At 34.8% G+C, this 21,874-nt stretch overlaps 1 protein-coding gene and 1 pseudogene across 1 annotated transcript in view; both read left to right on the forward strand.

Moving 5' to 3' along the window:
• The window catches only part of KIAA1524 (KIAA1524 ortholog), a 45,091-nt gene extending 35,775 nt beyond the window's left edge, over positions 1-9,316 (forward strand). The window contains exons 17-21 of the mRNA XM_008588767.1: positions 2,060-2,256; positions 4,079-4,192; positions 4,564-4,646; positions 7,739-7,878; positions 9,002-9,316. Coding sequence (XP_008586989.1) covers positions 2,060-2,256; positions 4,079-4,192; positions 4,564-4,646; positions 7,739-7,878; positions 9,002-9,172 — 705 coding nt within the window. The 3' untranslated portion in view covers positions 9,173-9,316. The remainder of the gene's footprint in view (positions 1-2,059; positions 2,257-4,078; positions 4,193-4,563; positions 4,647-7,738; positions 7,879-9,001) is intronic.
• A 7,447-nt stretch (positions 9,317-16,763) lies between these two features.
• Positions 16,764-17,575, forward strand: LOC103604311 (annotated as a pseudogene).
• Positions 17,576-21,874: the final 4,299 nt, after the last annotated feature.

Genomic DNA, 21,874 nt, shown 5'->3' on the forward strand with positions numbered 1-21,874 from the left:
TTTATGTGTTCTATCATTTCAACCATTAGCAAAGTGTTAATGTTCCCAATTACATATGTCACGCACAGATCTTTTTCCTCAGAACTAAATGCCACCTGTGTAGTTTCATTTAAATATATAAGAAATACTTCAAACTCAGTATAAACAATACGAACTAATCACCTTTCTCTATTTTTAGATTTATTCTTCTTTATTTCCTCCACTGTTATAATTTCCCAAAAAAGAAACCTGGAAATCACAGTTTACTTGCTATAATTATTCACCAAGTCCAGTCAATTCCACCTTCTAAATATTACTCTTTTCTGCCTTGTCTATGTTCCTACCACTGTTTTCTATAGGTCGGATCCTTTTCATTTTTCGTATGAATCACAGCAGAGCCTCTACTTAGTCTTCCTACCTTTAGTCTAGTGCCCTCTTCTCAGCCACCCTCTACACCACAGTCAGTCATCTTTCTGTTGTGCTTGGTTCTACCTTCTCTCCCCACCCTCCTCCATCTCTTTACCCTGTCCCCCAGGGATCTCTGAGGCAGTAATCTGATCCTGTCCTTCCTGTGCTAAATAACCTTCACAATAGCTCACTATTACTCAGAAATATCACTAAAATTTCTTAGTTTGACTACAAGGATTCTAACTACATACTTCTCAATCCATATCTTGCATTTCTATTCATTCTTTGCAATCAATCATATTAGACTACTCTGCATTTTTTAGAACTTGCCTTACTCTTGTGTTTCCCTGTCTTTGCACTTCTTATTCCATGTCTGAAACACCATTTTGTTTCTTTCTTTGCCTAACTCTTCATAAACTTTCAGATTTCTGTTTTAAATACCTCCAATTCTCAAAAGCCTCTGATCTTCTCCTTCCCTCACATGTGTTTTACCCTCCTTCTCTGTGTGTCTACCTGTGGCTTACCTCTTTATAACATTTCTCATACCATGTGAAAATCATATCACCCCCACCCGTGATGTTAGAGACTTTATATCTCTAGGCCCTAGCACAGTGCTTAGCACATGGTAAGTGCTCAGTAAGTGAGGTGCTGTGTATCTTATATATACATGAAGCATACCTTGCAGGTGAGAGCTTCCTACAGCGATATGAAATTCCCAGCAGATACAAATGGAATCTACACAACTTAATATCATTTGTAATGAATTACAATAAAGCTGTCTGGCTTTTGAAACAGGCATTAAAATCAGCGACAAGTAAAATACCTTTTAAATTTTTTCAGGATAAAGGTACTCATATTCTTTTTTCTTATTTTAACGTGGTTTCATTTGTTTTACCTGGTATGTTGAATTCATCATAAATTCCAAGCAAGAAGATCAGTGATATTAATATTTTTTTCTCTCTCTTCTCATAGCATATTCTTATATTCTTTGTCTGTTGTACGTGTCTTGCATTTTAACAGAGAATTTAATGTTTCTATCCATGTTACTGGAGAAGCTTCTTATAAAAATAACCATAAATAATTGGGTATTACCTTTTTACAGTCTATGTCATAAAAACAGATAAGGGCTTAGGTTTTCATGTAGCATTTTAAAATAAGCAGTATTTCTTAAGACTAAAGGGGTAGGGGAAATCCACTTTCTATTCTATTTACTTTTCTGCTTTAATGTTTCATGTCCCATATTAAATACATGTAGGTTGTGTTCACTGATTATGCTAGCTTAGTTTTAAGTGTAAAGGTAAACATCTATGATGTCGTTAAGATCTTATTCTTAATTCTTACCTGAAATGGGAAAACGTGTGCAAATTTACCAGTTTAGTGTTAATGGCTATCCCTAAGGATCAAGTATGTATAGCTACCTCATTTTATTATAGTTTTGTTCATTTCCATTAATCTGGTCAAACTGGGATTGTTTTTGTCAGAACAATCTTATAAATAAAAAATTATAACAGCATCAGACTTAATAGAAGTAGTAAGTATATATGACTAATACAACTTTACATATCCCAGTAGATGCTAGCCTATTAGATATTTTGTAAGTCTTTAAAATTTTAGAAACTTGAGCATATTATATAAATGATAGCGAAAAGTCTATGTTCTGTTTTCTTTTAAGGCACGGACACTTGCTGGCATGTTGAGAGAAGTTGAGAAAAAAAATGAAGAGCTTAGTGTGTTGCTGAAATCACAGCAGGTTGAATCAGAAAGAGCCCAGAGTGATATTGAGCATCTGTTTCAACACAATAGGAAGTTAGAGTCTGTGGCTGAAGAACATGAAATACTGACAAAATCCTACATGGAGCTTCTTCAGAGGTGAATAGAAAAATTAAAAGTTTCTGTGTAAGGTTAGAACCAGAATGAACACATAGCATTTCTTTTCTGTGACCCTAAAATCCTTTAGTAAGCATTTCATATAACACCATAAGGTAGATAGTAAGCTTTAAATTTAAGTCATAGTAAAACGAAGCATTGCTTTCTCAAACTCATTATCAAAGATGGAAACAGAGTACAGGTCTCTCTCTTTCTTTCCAGTTCACTTTACTACTTTTATTTATTCATATAATCACTAGTCATCTGGGATGTAAGCTCCACAAGGATAGGTTTCTTTGTTCTGATCACTGACAAATCCCTAGGGCCTAGAACTGTGCTTGGTACATAGTTAGCCACTCCATTAATAATTGTTAAGTGAACTTTGTTGTCACAATTAGTATTAGATTGAATTGGTCATATCTGCAGATCAAAAGTAGTTGAATATTGGCAATTTCATGTAATCCAACCTCATAGCATGGAAATTTGGATATTAGTGTTTAACTCATCTCTTTAGTTTACTTATATGTGTGACTATCTGTAGAATAAGTTATTTTAGGTGAATTGCTGGGTTAAAGGGTGGTATGTGCATTTAAAATTGTAATAGATATTCATATTTCCAAATTTTCCTCCAAAAAGGTTATACCAGTTTATATACCTACTGACAAAGCTTGATTGTTTTTCCTCCCCTATCAAACTTTTATCTTTTAGGCCAGTAATAAAACTTCAGAATTTCAAGGAAGCCCAGGAATAATTATGTATTTTCTGCCAAATAATAAAATAAAAACACTCTGGGGAACTTGTTTATTGTTTTAATTTGTATTTTAAGATTGTTCTGTGCTATTAATATAGAGATGTAGAAATTTTTAACATTGTGAAGTCCACGGGCTTATTTGCCCACTAAAAATGAACAGTAGAAAAATGAATACCATCTAAAAAATTTATGATGATTTCTAAACAGGATATTTTCCCCTACAACAACCTTTTCCAAAGTCTAATTGCTTGAGGCACCACTTATAAAGTGCACAGTTAGTGCTAAGTCAGGGCACTGAACACAGACAATGTAGGCAGTGGTCCAAGAGAAATATGTGATTTCTAGGACCTGTTTATGTTGCAGATAATGATTTAGAGGCCAAAAGGTAAAGTTCCTTAAATGGCCAAGGAGGTAACAAATAAATGAAGTTGGCTGGGGAAAGGTCATTTTGTAATGGTCAGGACTGTCTAAAGGCATTCATATTCAAATTGTTAAAAACCCTGTGTGGGACAGCCAAAAGACTTCTGGCCAAATTTGGCCAGAGCTACCAGTTTTTTGTTGTTGTTTCTATCTTTATACTTAAGCATGAAATGTCCCTTTTACTTCATTAAGATAGTTGGTTGTCAAAGTATCACTTTCTAAAGGATTCTTTTTATATTTACCTTGCAGGTAAAATAATCCAAGACTATTAGATGCAGAGCTTTAATAGAATTTTAAATAGAGTCTTTGGTAAAATCTTAAAGTTCTTTAAAGATAGTAGTATATATTTATAGCAAATTATATAATGCAGTATTATCTGTAAAATAAAGCTCTGTATCCATAAATATGAAGTAATGTCCCAAACGTTTCTATTTTATAGTAATTTTACCATATCAGTAAGCCAACACATATCTTTACTGTCTTTAAGAGTTGATCAGATTCTATTTATGTCCTGCTTGTTCATAACATTACTCCTTTTACCTGCAGTGTATGCAATTTTGTTAGAAGAAATAGTAAAGAAAACACTTGAGTTTTGTTTACTTCATCATGTTTTCCTCCATTTAAAGCTACTAACTCATTTCCTTGTCTTTTCAGAAATGAAACAACTGAAAAGAAGAATAAAGATTTACAGATCACATGTGATTCTCTGAATAAACAAATTGAGACAGTGAAAAAGTTGAATGAGTCACTTAAGCAACAAAATGAAAAGTAAAATCTCTAGTTCTATGTTCTAATTATTGGGGATTTTTGAAAAACGAAATGATTCTGGGGGCTGGCTGGTTAGCTCAGTTGTTTAGAGGAAAGTTTTATAACAGCAAGGTCAAGGGTTTGTATCCCCATACAGCCAGCTGCCAAAAAAAAAAGATTCTCTCTCTCTCTTTTTTTTTTTTTAACAGAACATTGCTTTTTATTGATAAAATTAATCAAATTTTCACTTCTTTTATGTATAAAATATATATTTGGCAGAATTTATGGGCAGTTACTGTTCTTATAAATTTTCTGTTAAAATATTTCTGCGGAGAAAAAGTCGCAAATGATATGTTTCATTGATGTTTTCTTTTTTTTTTTTATAATTTCAGAACTATTTCTCAATTAATAGAGAAAGAAGAACAGAGAAAAGAAATACAGAACCACCTAGTAGACAGAGACTATAAACTAGCAAGTAAGTGGCTTCTTATATTTTTAACATACTTTGTGTTAGAAGAAAATCAGAGCATGAGTGGCTTATTTTGCATTTTCATTATTTTCTACTTCTCTCATTTTTTTAAAACCTTAAATCACATCCTAAACAGCTTCTCTTTTCTTGCCATGAAGTTTAAAAAAGAAGTTTAGGTCAATTGATTCAAGTTGAAAAAGCAATACATTTTTTTGAAATTTAGGAGTTATAAGAAATGATTGTTCTTTTTAAAATATAAAATTTTAAAGAAACATAACAGCAGGTGGCAGTGCTAGGTAACTCTTAGTTGCTTGCTTCTTAATGGTTTATCTGTGAAATGATCCACAAAAACATTTTTGTTCTTGCTCACTTCCCTTAGAACACAGATACCTATCAATATAATTTTTCATAGTTTTCAGTCTTTTCTAACCCTTAAGCTCTGCAGGTTGCCCTTATAACCACCTTTAAATCACCACATTAATCACCTGTTCAAGGCCACACCTTTAAATTATCATGATGCGATTTCCCACCCTCAACAGTTACAATGGGAATTAAGCTTCAGTGAGTTTGGGAGGGCATATTCAATCTGCTCCATTCCACCCCCGATCCCCTAACCCATGTTCTTTTAACATACAAATGCATTCATTTCATCCCCAAAGTCTTGACTTGTTTCAGTTCAAAAGTCCAGTCTCAAGGTCCTTTCTGTGAAACTGAAACACGTTATCTATTTCCAAGATACAATGGCGGGATAAACATAGGGTACATATTCTTGTTCAAAAAGAGAGAAATGGCTAAAAGGAAGGTATAACAGGTCTTAAGCAAGCCTGAAACCCAGCAGGGCAGGCATTAAATCTTAAAGCTGGCAAATCATGTACCTTGACTCTGAGTTTGACATCCTCTGCATATTCGCGTGAGGGTTGGGCCCCCAAGTCCTCAGGCAGGTCCACTTCTATGGCTTTCCTGGTCTGAGGCCATGATTCAACTCTTGCAGGCTGGCACTGCATGCTGGTAGCTCCGCAATTCTGGGGTCTCCGTGGTGGTCCTGCTCCCATGGCTCCACTAGGCATGGTGCTAATGGGGTTTTTCTGCTGCAACTCTCACCCCACGTTTTCGCTCAACATTCCTCTAGTGAAGGCTGTTTATGGTGACTCCACGCCTGTGACAGATCTCTTCCTGGGCCCCAGTCTTTTCTATACATCTGTTGAAATCGGGATGGAGACTCCCAAGCCTCCACAGCTCTGCCTTTCTGTGAGCCTACAAACCTAACACCACGTGGACACTGCCAAGACTTCCAGCTTGTATTTTCCAAAGCTGCAGTCTAGCCACACCTGGGGCCAATTTAGCCAGAGCTGGAGTAACCAAAGCAGCTGAGGTACTGGTGTGGGAAGCAGCATCCCAAGGTGGCCTTGGGCAGTAAGCTTGTGGAGGGTGCCTCAGACCTGTTCCCCAAGACCGTTCTGTCTCCCTAGGCCTCTGGGCATGTAATGAAAGACACAGCCTCCAAGATCTCTGAAATGCCTTAGGTCTTTTTTTCCTTCTCATGATAATCCCTTTCTTCTGTACTAATCTTAATAAATAGTTGCTGGGCTACATCATTGAATTGTTCTCCTGAAGATGCTTTTTGCTTCTCTACCACATGACAAGGCTGCAAATTTTCAAAATCTTTATGCTCTGTTTCCCTTTTAAATTCTGGCTTTATGTCATGCTTTTGCTGCCGTAACTCAGTGTAGGCTCTTACAAGTAGCCATGCAGCTTCCTTAAGGCTTTGCTGCTTAGAAATTTCTTCTGCCAAGTACCCTGGATCAGCACCTTGAAATTACACATTCCATAAAGCTTTTCACTATGAATGGAATGCAGCCAAGTTCCTTGCCAATACATAACAAGGGTGATCTTTACCCCAGTTTTCAATTTCTGAGACTTCCTTAGAATGGTCTTTATAGTCCATATTTCCATAAGCATTCTGGTCATCACCATTTAAGCAGTCTCTAAAACATTCTAAATCTTCCCTGGTTTTCTTGTCTTCTGAACTTTCACTAACATCTAGGCTTTTCCTAGTCTGTTCCTCCAAATTCTTCAGCCTCTCCTCAACACCCAGTTCCAAAACTGCTGCATTTTCAAGTATTTGTTATAAGCAAGACCCCACTTCTCTGGTAACAATTTTCTGTATTAGTCCGTTTCTGTTGCTTATAACAAAATACCTGGAACTGGGTACTTTGAAAGAAAGTAAAATTTATTGTTTACAGTTTTGGAGGCTGGGCCAAGGAAACACTTATGGTGAGGGTCTTTGGTGGTGGCTTTACAGCAATGCAGGGGTCTCACATGGCAGAAAATGGCACAGCAGAGAAAGAGAGAGAGATAGCTCCTCATGCCCTCTCCTTTCAAAGCCACCAGAACCAGGCCCACAACCACCATTAAACCATCACCTTAATCACCTCTTTAAGGCCCCACCTTTCAATTATCATGGTAGGATTTCCCACCCTCAACAGTTATAGTGGGGATTAAGCTTCAGTGAGGTTTTTTTTTTTGGGGGGGGGGGCATTCAATCCACTGCATGTATTGATTGTATATATATATATTTATGGGATAAATAGTTATGTTTTAATACATTTATACAATATGTGATAATCAAATCAGAATAGCATATTCACTGCAAAAAAATTATCATTTCTTTTGATGAGAGCATTTGAGCTTCTCTGTTCTAGACATTTGAGAACATACAATAAATATACTGTTAATTATAGATGACTAGCACTACTGTAGACCAGTAGAACTTATTTTTCCTGTCTAGATGTTATTTTGTATCTGTTAACCAACCTCTCCCAATTTCCCCTCCCTCTCTTTAGTGTATATTATATTTGGAACACAGGAATGGGGAAAGACATACAAATTTGGTATTTTTTATAGAATACCGGCATAGGGGAAGAGTTTCATGGTGGTTTTTTTGTTCACCAAATACTTTGAAACTTTATATTTCCAATAAGATATTTCTTCATCTTCTAAGTTATCTTTTTTTGCTCTTATACTAGCTACTAAACCTTTTCAGGGTCATGTCAGCAGAAGACCTTTGAGTATATAGCTGACTGTTTATTTGTTTTCAGATTTGCATCAAAAAACAAAAGTACAGGAAGAAAAGATTAAAGTCTTACAAAAGGAAAAGGAAGATAAGGAAGAAACCATTGACATCCTTAGAAAAGAATTAAACAGAACAGAACAGATAAGGAAAGAGTTGAGCATTAAGGTAAGACTCGATTGTAGTAAAACGAAAAGTTTTATTTTGTGAAAAGGGTGGATTTGGATAAATTGATGTTCTCTTTCTTTAGTGATCTTGTTTAGAGATATTAGGATTTTAAAGCAGTTTGACTACTGTTATGAGGGTTCTCACAATGTGAAAACCTGTGTTACCTAAAATCATTAAACATTAAGTACATACCGTGTGTCAGCGCTTACTGCTTTCAAGTGTGCAAAGAAGGCAGAAAGGGGTTCCCAGTTGATGTCACATACAGGTAACTGGATAGCTTTTTCTCTGCTTCTAGGAATGGTTATAGTAATAGTTTGTATTTGTTTAGAACTTTGTAATTTGCAAAGGACTTAAACGTTCTTCCTAATTATCCTCACTGTAACAAATACTATATTAATATATGAAAATAAATATTTTTAACCTACAAATGAAGAAACTGAGTCTGAAGTTAAGGTCACACAGCGAAGTGGAACAAATAACCTCAGACATATATCGTGAATCTAAATCCTGTGCTCTTTCTGTATTATTGTGGTTGCATAACTTGAGTGATAGCTGGGAATTGTGCTTTCTGGCCCATTTACTACCAGGAAAATGAGAATAGACCAGGATTAAAAGACTGTTTGAACTACTACAGAGCATGAGTAACAGAAGAGGCATAAAATTGAATGCCACATTTACAATTTTTCTGGTTCTGCTTTAATGTGGTTATCTTATTAGTCATTTTTAATAGTATTATATAGTATTTTCTGCAAAATTTCAGCTGCTAGCATTGACTTAAAAAGACAAGTTGAAAGTGTCTTCTTAATTTGTATTATATTGTTTAACAATAACTTAAGCTTATCATATAACTTAATTAAATAAAATATAATACATATTTATAATGTGTCTTGAAATGGTTGCAATACAAATAAAAAATAAAAGCATCTTAAAATAAGGACTAGCCAGCTAGCTCAGTTGGTTAGAGCATGGTGTTGATAACACCGAGATCTAGGGTTCAATCTCTGGATATCAGCTGCCAAAAATAAATACAAGTAAAGTAAAGCAACTTAAAATATCTGTGAAGAAAAAATGTGCCAAGTTATTTTTCTTCTCAATTCCTTTTTCTTCCTCCCCAATTCCTTAGGCTTCCTCCCTAGAGGTTCAGAAGGCCCAATTAGAAGGTCGTTTGGAAGAGAAAGAGTCACTGGTGAAACTGCAGCAAGAGGAGTTGAACAAACACTCTCACATGATAGCAATGATACACAGTTTAAGTGGTGGAAAAATAAGTCCAGAAACTGTTAATCTCAGTATATAGACATTATGGCATCTCGGAATTTGTAATCTAATGATATTTCTGATGTATTACCTATTGGAGGGGGGTGGGTTGGGGAGGTAATTTGTGACTCCAAAACAATAGGAAATTATTATTTTATTAATATAGTAAAGAATCTGATCTGCATGTTTTTATTTGGTCTTTTGAGTGGAAATTTTATTTTTAAGTTTTACTTTCTTTTTCTGCTTTTATTGCTTAAAACTTTCCTTGGTTCTTACATTAGAATAGTCTTCTTAACCTACATTATAGTTTTTCTGAGGTTATTTCCTTTTCTTTAGTTGCTTTCCACTCTCTTTTGGTTACCTAATTTCTCATTTGTGATTGTTTAGATTTTAAAGTCAAACCTTTTGATATAATAGTCCTAAAGATTAATACATTGAAAATACAGTTATTAGTAAAAAGACAGAAGGTGTGATACTGCTAGAGAAGTTTTTCTCTAAAGTAGCACAAGAGAAAATATCAGTGAATTTAAAATAATTTTTATGACTGTATTTAAAATGCAGTAAAATACATGGCATAAGTTTTAAATTTGAAAAAATATAGTCATACTTACATTTATAACTATTAATACTAATAGTTATCAGAAATGATGTTATCAGAAATAGTTAATAATAGTTATCAGAAATAATGTATAGAGATTAGAAAATAGCTATTGTGTTAAACGATTACGTTGCTTGTCTCATAAAAAACTAATAATTTGTAGAATTATTTGTAGGGTATCTTCTGTTTCTCTTTTCTCTTTTTTAAAATGTTGTATGTTGACCTACCCATATCACTTCCAATCAATTATGAATTTCTTATCATTTACATAAGGATAATTTGGATTTTACCCTTATTAGATATTCAGAAATTTATTTACTGTTAATTCTTTTTTTTTTTTCCTTTTTTTGTCTTTTTTCGTGACCGGCAACGGATCGCAACCCTCAGTGTTGCGCCCGTACCGGACCGGGACCGGCAACGGGATCGCAACCCTCAGTGTTGCTCCCGCACCTTGCTCAGCCAGTGAGCGGGAATGGGTCTGTATGTGGGATCCGAACCCTCGTCAGGAGTGCCACCGCACTGTAGCAGTGCGCCACCAGGCCGGCCCTATTTACTGTTAATTCTGATGTGAGTTGCATTTAATGGATTGTGTTAGAGTTAAATAGTTTTTAATTGGGCCATTGAATTTTAAAGCATAGGTTAAATATCTTTATGTATTTCTTTTCTACAAAGGAATTCTTCAGTACTTTTCATTTGAATCGAATGTTCTAAATAGTGTTTAAGAAAAGTTTTTATATGAACATTTTGGTTGATTTTATTGCTGTGGTATTACAGACATTAATTTTACTTGGTGTTTTCCTCACTTTGTTTGATTTAAGTGAATTTAGATCTAATTCTGTTTTTCAACCATAGTTTGTCTGAATTTATGTTCAGAAATTAAATATATTTTCATATTTCATTAATTACATTAAATAATATCAGGCTGCTATTGAATAGTTTTATACATTTGTATACTTTTTTTACAGTTACGGAAATTTTTATAAAGTATTGTACAGAGTAAAACATTTTAAATTACTACTTGTGCTATAGAGGTACAGTCTGTGTCTCTTGAAATTGCATGCATTTTCAATTTAATATGAAAAAAATGTTTAAATGGATAGATATGACTAAAGAACCAAGTTTCTGTAAAATAAAAAGAACAGACGGCTAAGGAAATAAAGGAATGAAAGAACTAAAAGCTTTAGGGAAAAGTTAAACTGTCTTTACAATTTAGACATCTCAAAACACTGAGCCTAGCCCAGTGCTGCCCTATAGAATTTTCAGTAATGATAGCATTCTTTTATATCTACACTGTCCAATACCATTAGCCATTAGCCACATGTGGCTATTGAGCACTTGAAATGTGATCTTTGCAACTGAAGGATTAAAGTTTTAATTTAATTTTATTTAATTTAAATTTTAAAAGTCTTCCTACTGAATAATGCAGATCTAGCCCATTCTTGCAAGTTTGTATTTATTTAAACAACCCAATTTGCCTATTCTTAAAGATTTGTATAGGCAAATAGTCTATATATTTTTAGTAGCCTTTTTTTAAACATAATTCTAGCCTATTTCTAATTTTTCTCTCTGAAGAGGAAAAACCATACTTCAGTTTTGAAGGCGAGTACTATTCATCCTTCATCCTTTTCTGTCTCTTGTAGCACTTTTTGTATTGTTTCTGTTGTTTTCCTATACCCTTAGTATATTGGGTACTTTTTTTTTTCTTTTTAGTTCTGTCTACCTCAGATTAAAAAAACAAAAGTGTGTGTGTAAATAGGCCAGACATGTAGCCTATTGGTGTCTTAAGTCTTTTGCAGGGGTCAGCAGACATTTTCTGTAAAAGGCAAGGTAGTATTAGGCTTTGGGAGACATACTTTATCTGTCACACTACTCAACCCTGCAATTGTAGCACAAAAGCAGCCATAGACAATACATAAATAAATGGTCATGGCTGTGTTCCAATAAAACTTTATTAACAAAAACAGTCAAAGCTTTGCTGTTGAATGTCACATCTACTCATTAAGACATGTGTCTCTTTATGTTTGGTAGTCTTTGTCTTGAGGTGTATTTTATTTGATAATAACATTGCCACTTCATCCTTTTTATATTTTCTGTTAACCTGGTATATCTATTTCTGTCAATCTCTTAACCATATGTTTATATATAAAATGCTTGACTTGTAGACAACATCCAAGCGAGTATCATTAGGCCTTGGTTTTTTATCTATTTTGACAAAATAAGTCTTTTACTATCCCACTTCACTTAGTGTTAATGTTGTACCACTTAACATAAAAGGTAAAAACCTTGCAACTATATGGGTCCATTTATCCTCTTCTCATTCTTTATGCTGTAGTTGACACATATATTACATCTATATACTAAGTTCCCCCCAAAACTGTGTTATAATTTTTGCTTTAAACAGTTATATGGAAAAAGCCTGGCTCTCAACATCATCAACATATTTACCTATTTGCATAAAATAATACAAAGTTTCTTCATTGTAACATTACTATATTTTGCTATGGAAGTAATAAGTAATTTGTGGACAGATACAAATATCCTGTTTCTCTTCCAGCTTTCAGCCACTAGTTTTAGCATCTGTTGGTAATTCTTGCCTGAATTAGTTATTACTCTGATGGCTGCCAAATGGTTATTTTCTTTTACTTTTTAATGGTAGAAAATTGAACATTTGGGCAATGTTATACTGGGAATAGCAGTCTAAATTGCATCATTTATGTTACTGACAAAATTAAAATATAATACTTTCAGTTTTACAATTACTACAGTATGTACTTTCTTTTTTGTGCATATTGTTATAAGCCAAATATCTGAGAATTGCTTTCTTTAGTTTAAGAAAATGAATAATAAATATGTTAAGCATATTGAATATTTTTTTAAAACCACAAGGACCCTTTGGATATTATTTTCCTTCCCAATCCCCCTAATTCAAGTATTGCTTATTTAAATCATGAAATTTAATATTTGGATAATCACTTGCCTTGGCTCTCTCAGTGATTGCCAATAAATGTGTATTACCCATAATAATAAATTAGTCTTTTGTAATAAGAAAATAATTGTACATTTTCAGCCTTCACTGAGCCTATATTCAAGATAATAAATTTTTAAAAAACAATTAAAATGAACAAATAAATATGGCCTTTTAAAAAGGCAGATGTTTTATTTCAATCTTTACAATATGGATAAAGAGCCTGATAAACACGACTGCTTCATAGTATATGCCTCTAATCCATAAATTGAGAAGAAACGTTGTGAAATAAAAAAATCACGGGTTATTTGGAATATGCAAATCACTTTGAAATCTCATACAAGCTTACTCTTTTCAGCATTTTGTAGCTAATTGACTTTCTTCTGTCATTCAAAGACTCTGAGGACTGTTTTGTTTATGCTTGTATTCCTCTACACATTTCAAATATACCCTAGAGAAAACTTAATTATCACATCGCCATGAATGGAGGGGTATTATAATTCTCAGAACCCAGCTTTTTTTGCACAATGAGCTACAGATATGCCTTCATAAAGGTCATTAAACGCAAGAAGGAGGAAGCGTCTTTCCTCCCTACTAACTGTACTTTTTTAGTTATCTCATTCCCCAAGGACCCAGTATTTATATGCTCTTGGTATCTCAAAAAAAGATGGATAATCCTAGGGTACATAGCAAATGGCTTCTTATGTGAGGCCCACTGCTGCATAAGAGGGACATTTTCAAAGTCAATAGAGTAGATTGCGTTTCGGTTTCATTATGTTATTAAAAACTAATTTTCCGGTAAGTAGCTGAGCATTTGGCAGGGATTTAGTAGTGAACGTGATTCTGCCTCTTCATTACATTATGTGCACTGTTATTCTAAGAGTTGTTTCATCTCACTTATCGTGAAGAGCCAAAAGATACAATGTATTAGAGTAGCCTTATGCTTTTCTCAAACTTCAAATAAAAAGGCTTATGATTAGCCCTAGGAAAAGACAACACTGTTCATGTTCAATTAGGCAGGGTTTTTATTTACTTACAAACAAAGGCTAGCATCAACTACTACATACTAATTTGTGTAACACCCACAGTTAATCAGCATGTTAGAGCTGAAAGGATTCTAAAAGAACAGTGAGCCCAGTCCCCTAGTGTTAGAAAAAGATATTTAAACTTTTTATTTAATATTGCATTCTCAGAAAAGATGTCCCATGATCCAAACACAAACTGATTTGATTAAAATATATACGTTATTATGGACAGTTTCACCTCTAGGAATTTATCTTAAGGAAGTAAGGATGTGCACTAAGATTTAGGTACAATAATATTTATTACAGCATTGTTTATTATGGCACAATATTGGAAACTTTGTTTTTACAATAATAGGAGATTGTTTAATCAGTATAAAGTAGAATCATTCAGTAAAATAACATCTTTTAAAAAAATATATTGAGGGCCGGCCCGGTGGCGCACTGGATAGTGCGCCGCTTGAGAAGCGCGGCGGCGCTCCCTCCCGAGGGTTCGGATCCCACATACGGACCAGTTCCTGCTCACTGGCTGAGCGAGGCGCGGGAGCAACACCGAGGGTTGCGATCCCGTTGCCGGTCCCCGGTCCGGTACGGGGGCAACACTGAGGGTTGCGATCTGTTGCCGGACACGGAAAAAAGACAAAAGACAAAAAAAAAATAAAAAATAAAAATAAAATATATATATATATATATATATTGAAATATATATATATAAGTACATGGAAAGATTTCTCGAAATTAAAAAATAAAAAATAAAAATAAAATATATATATATATATATATTGAAATATATATATATAAGTACATGGAAAGATTTCTCGAAATAATGATTCATATATCTGCATGTCTTTAAGATGTATATGTTTATATATGTATGCATACATATAAACAGTGAACAGTGGTACCTCTGAGTAATGAAATTATTAACTTTTTTATTTGCGTTCTAAAATCATTACAATAGGTATGTTACTATAACTTTTTAAAACCATGTTTTGAAACATGGATTTTGTAACCACATCTAGATTTGACTTCTGGCTCTACCTAAGAAAAGTTGTTTTTTTTTTTTTTTGTCTTTTGTCTTTTTCTGTGTCCGGCAACGGATCGCAACCCTCAGTGTTGCCCCCGTACCGGACCGGGGACCGGCAACGGGATCACAACCCTTGGTGTTGCCCCCGCGCCTCGCTCAGCCAGCGAGCGGGAACCGGTCTGTATGTGTGATCCGAACCCTCGGGCGGGAGCGCCGCCATGCTTCCCAAGCGGCGCACCTATCCAGTGCGCCACCGGGCCGGCCCCCTACGAAAAGTTTTTATTTAACCTCAGTTTTAATCTGTAAAGTGAGGATAATAGATACTTACTAGAGAAAAATGTATTAGAAAAAAATTCATATAAGTCCCATGGCTTTTGGTAGCTGCCATTTTGGAGGTGGAATGGAATAAAAAGCTTTATAAAATTTGGCCTTGGTTTCTTATTTTTCTTCATCAAACCTGTGGCCAATTGTAGAAAGTAAAATTAACGGTGAAGAGTCTGTATTTTCAAGAGTAGTGGAGGGTGGAGAGGTTACTGTTAGGAGTTAAATCTTCAACTCATAATTCTTGACTACGCCTAGAGTAACAATTTTTTGACCAATCTAGACTAGTTTGGGTTGCTCTCCAACCTAATTTATTTCTATTAAGTAGCTGTTCTAAGTAGAAAATAAATATTTTTCTTTTTGAAAGAAGCATTTTTCATACCTTAGATTAGCTTTTTCTTGGGTGTCATAGTCTTTTCCACTTAACGTACCTACAAAATTTATTGTGAAATTGTACCTTTTTATTTCTTTAATTTCCTAAAGGAGATGATGAGGAAAAGGCATTGTTGAGAAAAGTTTGTCAAATATTAATAACAAAACCATATGTCTAGTACTTGGGTCCTATTATATTTCTAACTCTTTTGACAGTTGTCTGGACACTAAGAGCAAACAAGTTTTTAAAAGATACTTGACTCCTTAAGCCACATATTTTGTACTAGCGTCATTGATTTTTAACTTAATATGGAACTTTCCTATTTTATGCTAATATTTCTATTTAGAAATGTTTTTGTATTAGCCTTTTTTTAAAAAGCCCAAATAGGGCCGGCCCGTGGCGCACTGCTACAGTGCGCCGCTTGCGAGCGCGGAGGCACTCCCGCCGAGGGTTCGGATCCCACATACAGACCGGTTCCCGCTCACTGGCTGAGCAAGGTGTGGGCGCGACATCGGGTTGCGATCCCGTTGCCGGTCCCGGCCCGGTACGGGCGCGACACTGAGGGTTGCGATCCGTTGCTGGACATGAAAAAAAAAAAAAAAAAAGGAAAAAAAAAAGAAAAGCCCAAATATGTTTAGTGTTGTGTATCCCAAAGGAAAGATTTGTGCATTGTGTTTACAGAGGTAATGAAAGTATAAACCTTTAGCTGTAATATCAAGGAAGAGTTACAAGAATATTGTAAATTTGTATAGGATCAAGAGGCAATAACTTGGTGACAGATGTTTGAAGCTGGTTGTGTAAAAACACTTTCAGAGAACAAGAAGCAAGGCTACCCTGCACCATTTAGTCTGAGTAGCATTTCATGCAAATACCCTTGAGATTAGACTAATTGAAGCCATGACTTGAAGTGCTGCTATCCTTGAGCTACTGAATAAGGGATTTGGATTATTGATATTGTGCGCTGGTCCAAGTAGCATAATGTTTCATTTGCTCTGTTGCTTGGGTGGATATTTATTTCCGATCATTCTGCTAATATTTCTATTTCTTGCCTCTCCCACGCTCACAAGAAAAAAGTTGAGCAAACTGAAAAATCAATGGCTTTTCTTAGATCCATCAGAGGATTGAGGTCACAGGACAAACCACTACCCTTAAATTGTAGAGACAGATGAATACAGAGAATTCATTCAGCTTAACTGAAGCCCTGGTAGGAACACTTAAAGCAGTAAATTTGACAGATTGCTGGAGGCTATGTGAACTATCTTAGTTAAAAACTCCTGGGGGTCTTTTATGTTCAGCCCATCTCCTTTGGAGGACCATAGGCAGCCATGATGCCCAGCCAGAATGGCATAATCCTGAAGCCTCACAACAGACCTGGCAGTGGTGGTAGCCATGTGGTTCAACCAGCTGGCCCTGAGGATCCACAGACACAAGGCCTGGCAAGCAAAAGCATACCACATTGCCCAGCACCCCATGTCTGGACCCATCCAGCCCATAGTAAAATACCTCACACTGAGGTATCATACACACCAGAGTACAAGCTGGCAGGGATTTCAGCTTGAAAGAGTTAAGGTGAGTGGCATCCACAGGAAGGTGGCACAGACCATTGGTATCTGTAGATTCGAGGATTGCAAGTCTACCCAGTCCCTGCAGGCCAATGTGCAGTGGCTCAAGGAGTACCACTCCAAACTCATCCTCTTCCCCAGGAAGCTCTTTGCCCCCATGAAAGGAGAGCTCTGCTGAACTCAAATTTGCCACCCAGCTGACAGGACCAGTAAGGCTCATATGGAATGTGTGCAAGAAGGAGAAAGCAAGAGTCATCACCGAGGAGAACTTCAAGGCATTAACCAGTCTTTGCATGACCCACAGCAATGCCCAGCTCTTTGACATCCTAGCAAAAAAGTCCAAGGAAGCTTCAGAAAAGGTGTTGAGAAAAGAAGTGCTGTTACGGACCTATAATAAATCAGCAGGGAAAAAACAAAGCAAAACCTTTTGCCCCAACACTTTCTCACTTTCCCTGGCATTTCCTCTGGGAGCCCCACCAGGTTCTCACAGTAAACATCAAAGGAAACCCCTCATGTTTGATTATGGGAAGGGAAAAATTAACCCCTTTGAAGTTAGCCCAGAGCATTCTCTATAACAAAGGTCTACCCAACAAGGGAAAAAAACTTCAGTGCCATGTCAGAGTTGGGGGAAATGAAATTGAAATGACTATTCCAGTCCCTTCTAAGAAGCTTTCAAGGCTCCCCTAAGGGAAAGGGAGGGGGAAAAAAAAAAAAAAAAAAAAGCTGAGTAGCAGTTCTAAAGGTTACAACTCAGAGGCACAGACCCACTAAATGAAGAAGTGGCCATTACTGCTGATCCTATGAACATTAAAAGGATAATAAAGGAATACTCTAATTCTACGCCCACAAATTCGGTAACTTAGATGAAATAGACCAATTTTTAAAAAAATAAAAAACTACCAAAATTCACAGAGGGAAAAATAAGCTGAATACGCCTGTATCTATTAAAGAAATTGAATCAATAATTAATATCCTTCCAAAACAGAAAGTTCCAGGTCCAGGTAGTTTCATTGGTGAATTCTACCAAACATTTAAGATAAAGATGATACAAATTCTCTACTTTCTTCCAGAAAATAGAAACAGGGATTTTGCTTTATATCATTCTATGAGGCCAGCAGTACCCAAGGACAAAAACCAGACAAAAATTCCAAGAAAAGAAAGCTACAGACCAATATCTCATGAACATAGATGCAAAAATTCTCAACAAAATATTAGCAAATTAAATCCAACAATGTATAGAAAGAATTATACATTATGACCAAGTATGATGTAATGGATACAATGAAAAAGAAAATAAAATTTAGTGCTAAAAATAAATGAGCTGTGAAGCCATGAAAAACACATATTGCAAAATGAGAAAAAGCCATTCTGAAAAGGCTACAAACTGTTTGATTCCAACTATATGACATTCTGAAAAAGGCAAAACTATAGCAACAGTGGTTTAGGGGGGAAAGGGTAAATAGGTGGAGCATAGGCGATTTTAGGGCAGTGAAACTATTCTATGCCATACTTTAAATGGTGGGTACATGACATTCATTTGCAGAAATTCATAGAACTGCAACACAAAGAATGAACTTCAATGTACACTGTGGACGGTGGTTAACAAAAATGTGTCAGTATTGGCTTATTAATTGTAATAAATATTCTACACTAATGCAAAATGTAAATAATAGAGGTGCCAGGGTACAGATTGGATATATGGAATTCTGCTCAATTATTCTCTTAATCTAAAATTATTTTAAGTTTTTTTTTTAATGTAGAAAACGAAAAAAAGAGGGATAAATGGCCATAATTGTTTCCTTTTCATCCCTCCCAGTCATTTACTTCCTCTCCACAGAATCATTAACTTGTTGACCAGTTTACATATCCTTGAAGACATATGCAGCATGTAAACATGTACGAGGGTACTTCAAATAGTTCATAGAACGATTCATATTATCTTTCAATTCTGTTTTTCCACGAACTTCCGAAGTACCCTCCTATATTACTATATAAGTTTTTGATGGGTTATAGAAATCAAAGTATGCATATTGTTCTGTACTTTCCCTTTTGCGCTACGTGTTCTAGGGAAGTTGTTCCAGGATATCAGTACACAGGGAGTTTCTTGACCATTTCTGACAGTTTCATAATATTCCACTGACATGTACCATAATTTAACTCATATTAATGAGCACTTAAATTGTTTGTTGTTATTTGCTATAGTGAAGGCGTGGCAATTAATATCCTTATACAGATGTCATTCAAAGTAGAGTTACTTGATTGATGTGTACGTGCATTTAAAAATATCCCACTAGCAATGTTGTTTCCCCACATCATGATCATTCCATTGTAATCCAACTTTTTAACCATTATGATTGAAAGTTTTTCATGGCTGACATATATGTAAAAACTGTATCTGTTCCCTTTTCTGTAAACTAATTCCTTTTCAATTACTTTCTTGGGTTATTTATCTTTTTCTTATTGTGTTGCAGGTGATCTTTATTTAGTAAGTAAATTTTCTATTTGTCTTATGATAAAAGTTGCAAATTTTTTTTTCACAGTTAGTTAACTATCTTTTGACTTTCTTTATGGTGTATTTCATCTATAAAGATTTTTTTTTCATTGTAATTTTTTTATCTTTTCTAATTTGTATTACTGCAGCTTGAAAATGTTTTACTATTTTATAGAACTGATCTTCCTGCATTTTTCACTTGATAATTTTCCTGTATACTTACACTTTTTTTATATTATTTATTTTAGAATCATCTTGTCTAGTTCAGAAAAAAAAACCTGATTAAAGTTTTATTTGCATAACACTAGCATTATAGGTTTATAGATTACTTTCAGGAGAATTGACATTTCTATGATGTTAAATCATCTTTTCTTTTTTAAAAATTTTTTTATATTATTTTAATTTATCAACATACAGTATAGTTGATTTTCGTGTCCCTTTACCAATTCCTCCTTTTCCTCCCTCCTTCTTCCCCCTCGCTCCCCCTTAAGTCATCTTTTCTAAAGCTTGATATGTCTTTTCATGGTTCAAGTTTTCTTTTATGACCTTCAATAATATTTCATTTGTATATAGTTTTTGTATATTAACTCTTCTGTCATTTTTTTAGCCATTATATTTTCTGGTTTAAAAATACGTAAATACACATGGAAGCAATTGATTTCTATAAGCAGTTTTATATTTCGTACCCAACTCATTGAAAAATTTCAAATTATTAAAAACTACCATTATTTAATAAACCATTTATAAATAAACCACATAATAAACCATTTATGTCATCTGCAAGAAAGAAAAATATGCATCCTTATTTCCAAGTTTTAAATTACATATTTTTCTTATCTATAACAATTTTTTTTAAATATGTGAAAAGAAATTTCTTATTCATTTCTGGCTTTAATGAAAATAATTCTAGTACTTTCCTGTTTAGCATGATGCAAACTTTTAAGAAATATTTGTTTTAACGTGTTAAGTAAGTATTCATCTATTCTATTTTATTAAGAAGTTTTATTAAAGCTGGAAAGATTATATCAAAATGGATGTGGAATTTTATCAGATTTTCTTTTACATCTATGAAAGATGAGACTTTTTTGTCATTATTTATCAGTATCATATATCAGTCAATGTAAGTTAGTTTGTGCTTCAGTAACCAATAACCCTAAAATCTCAGTAGCTTAAAACAACATGGTCTCTTTCTTGCTCATGCCACATGTCAGTGTAGGTTTTTGCCTCCCTTACCCCATGAGCCAGGCTCATAGAGCAGCCATCATCTGGAGCATCTAGGTTTGCCATCTACGGCAGAGGGAAAAGGAACACAGCAAGTCAACCACCAACTTTTAAACGTTCCACTTGGAAGTGACACATCACTTGGGCTCACACTTTCTTAACCAATGCAAATGGCTTGGCCACATTGAACTGCAAGAGGAGGGGGCAAAAATCCTACCATGTACACTGGAAAAAAGTGGAAATGTTTAGTCAATATATAATGGAATATATTAGTATATTTCTTAATTTGAGTGATTTTTAAATTTCTGAAATAAATAGAATGTAGTCATAGGAATGTTTTAGTGTGCTTATAGGTTGTATTTGGTAATATTTTATTTAGGATTTTGGTGTTGATGTAAGTGAGATGGATTTTAATTTGTGTGTGCTCATGTGTGCAATCTTTGTCAGTGTTTGGTATTATTCTAGCTTTATGAAAGAATTAAGAGTACTTTACTTATTTTCTTGTGCTCCTACATAATTTAAACAGTATTTGAAGTTTATGTCCCTGGAAGATTTCATAGAATTGACCTGTGAAACCATGAAGTATCATGAAGCTTTCTATATTTCTTCTATGTTAATTGGTTGGTTCGAATCATTTTCTCTCTATTCTGAATTGTTTTAATAATTTATATTTTTATTTAAAATGTCTATTTTAATTCCAGGTCTTCATTGTTTTGCATACATTTGAGCAAAGAAGTATACTGATATGTTTTTAATTTCCTCTCTATCTGTAGTTATCCAATTATGTTTTCATTTTTCATTCTTCTTTAAATCAAACAAAAGTTTATCTATTTATTAATTTATTTTAAAGAACCAGCTGTTAGATACATTTATTACTTCTATCATTTTTTCTGTTAACTAATATATAATTTCTAACGTTATTTTTAAAATTTTGGGCCAGCCCGGTGGCGCACTGGATAAGTGCGCCGCTTGGGAAGCGCGGCGGCACTCCCGCGTTATTTTTAAAATTTTGGGCCAGCCCGGTGGCGCACTGGATAAGTGCGCCACTTGGGAAGCGCGGCGGCACTCCCGCCCGAGGGTTCGGATCCCACATACAGACCGGTTCCCGCTCACTGGCTGAGCGAGGCGCGGGAGCGGCACAGAGGGTCGGAAACCCGTTTCC

The sequence above is a fragment of the Galeopterus variegatus genome, unplaced genomic scaffold (genome assembly GCF_000696425.1).
Source record: "Galeopterus variegatus unplaced genomic scaffold, G_variegatus-3.0.2 Scaffold132, whole genome shotgun sequence".
Lineage (NCBI taxonomy): Eukaryota > Metazoa > Chordata > Mammalia > Dermoptera > Cynocephalidae > Galeopterus > Galeopterus variegatus.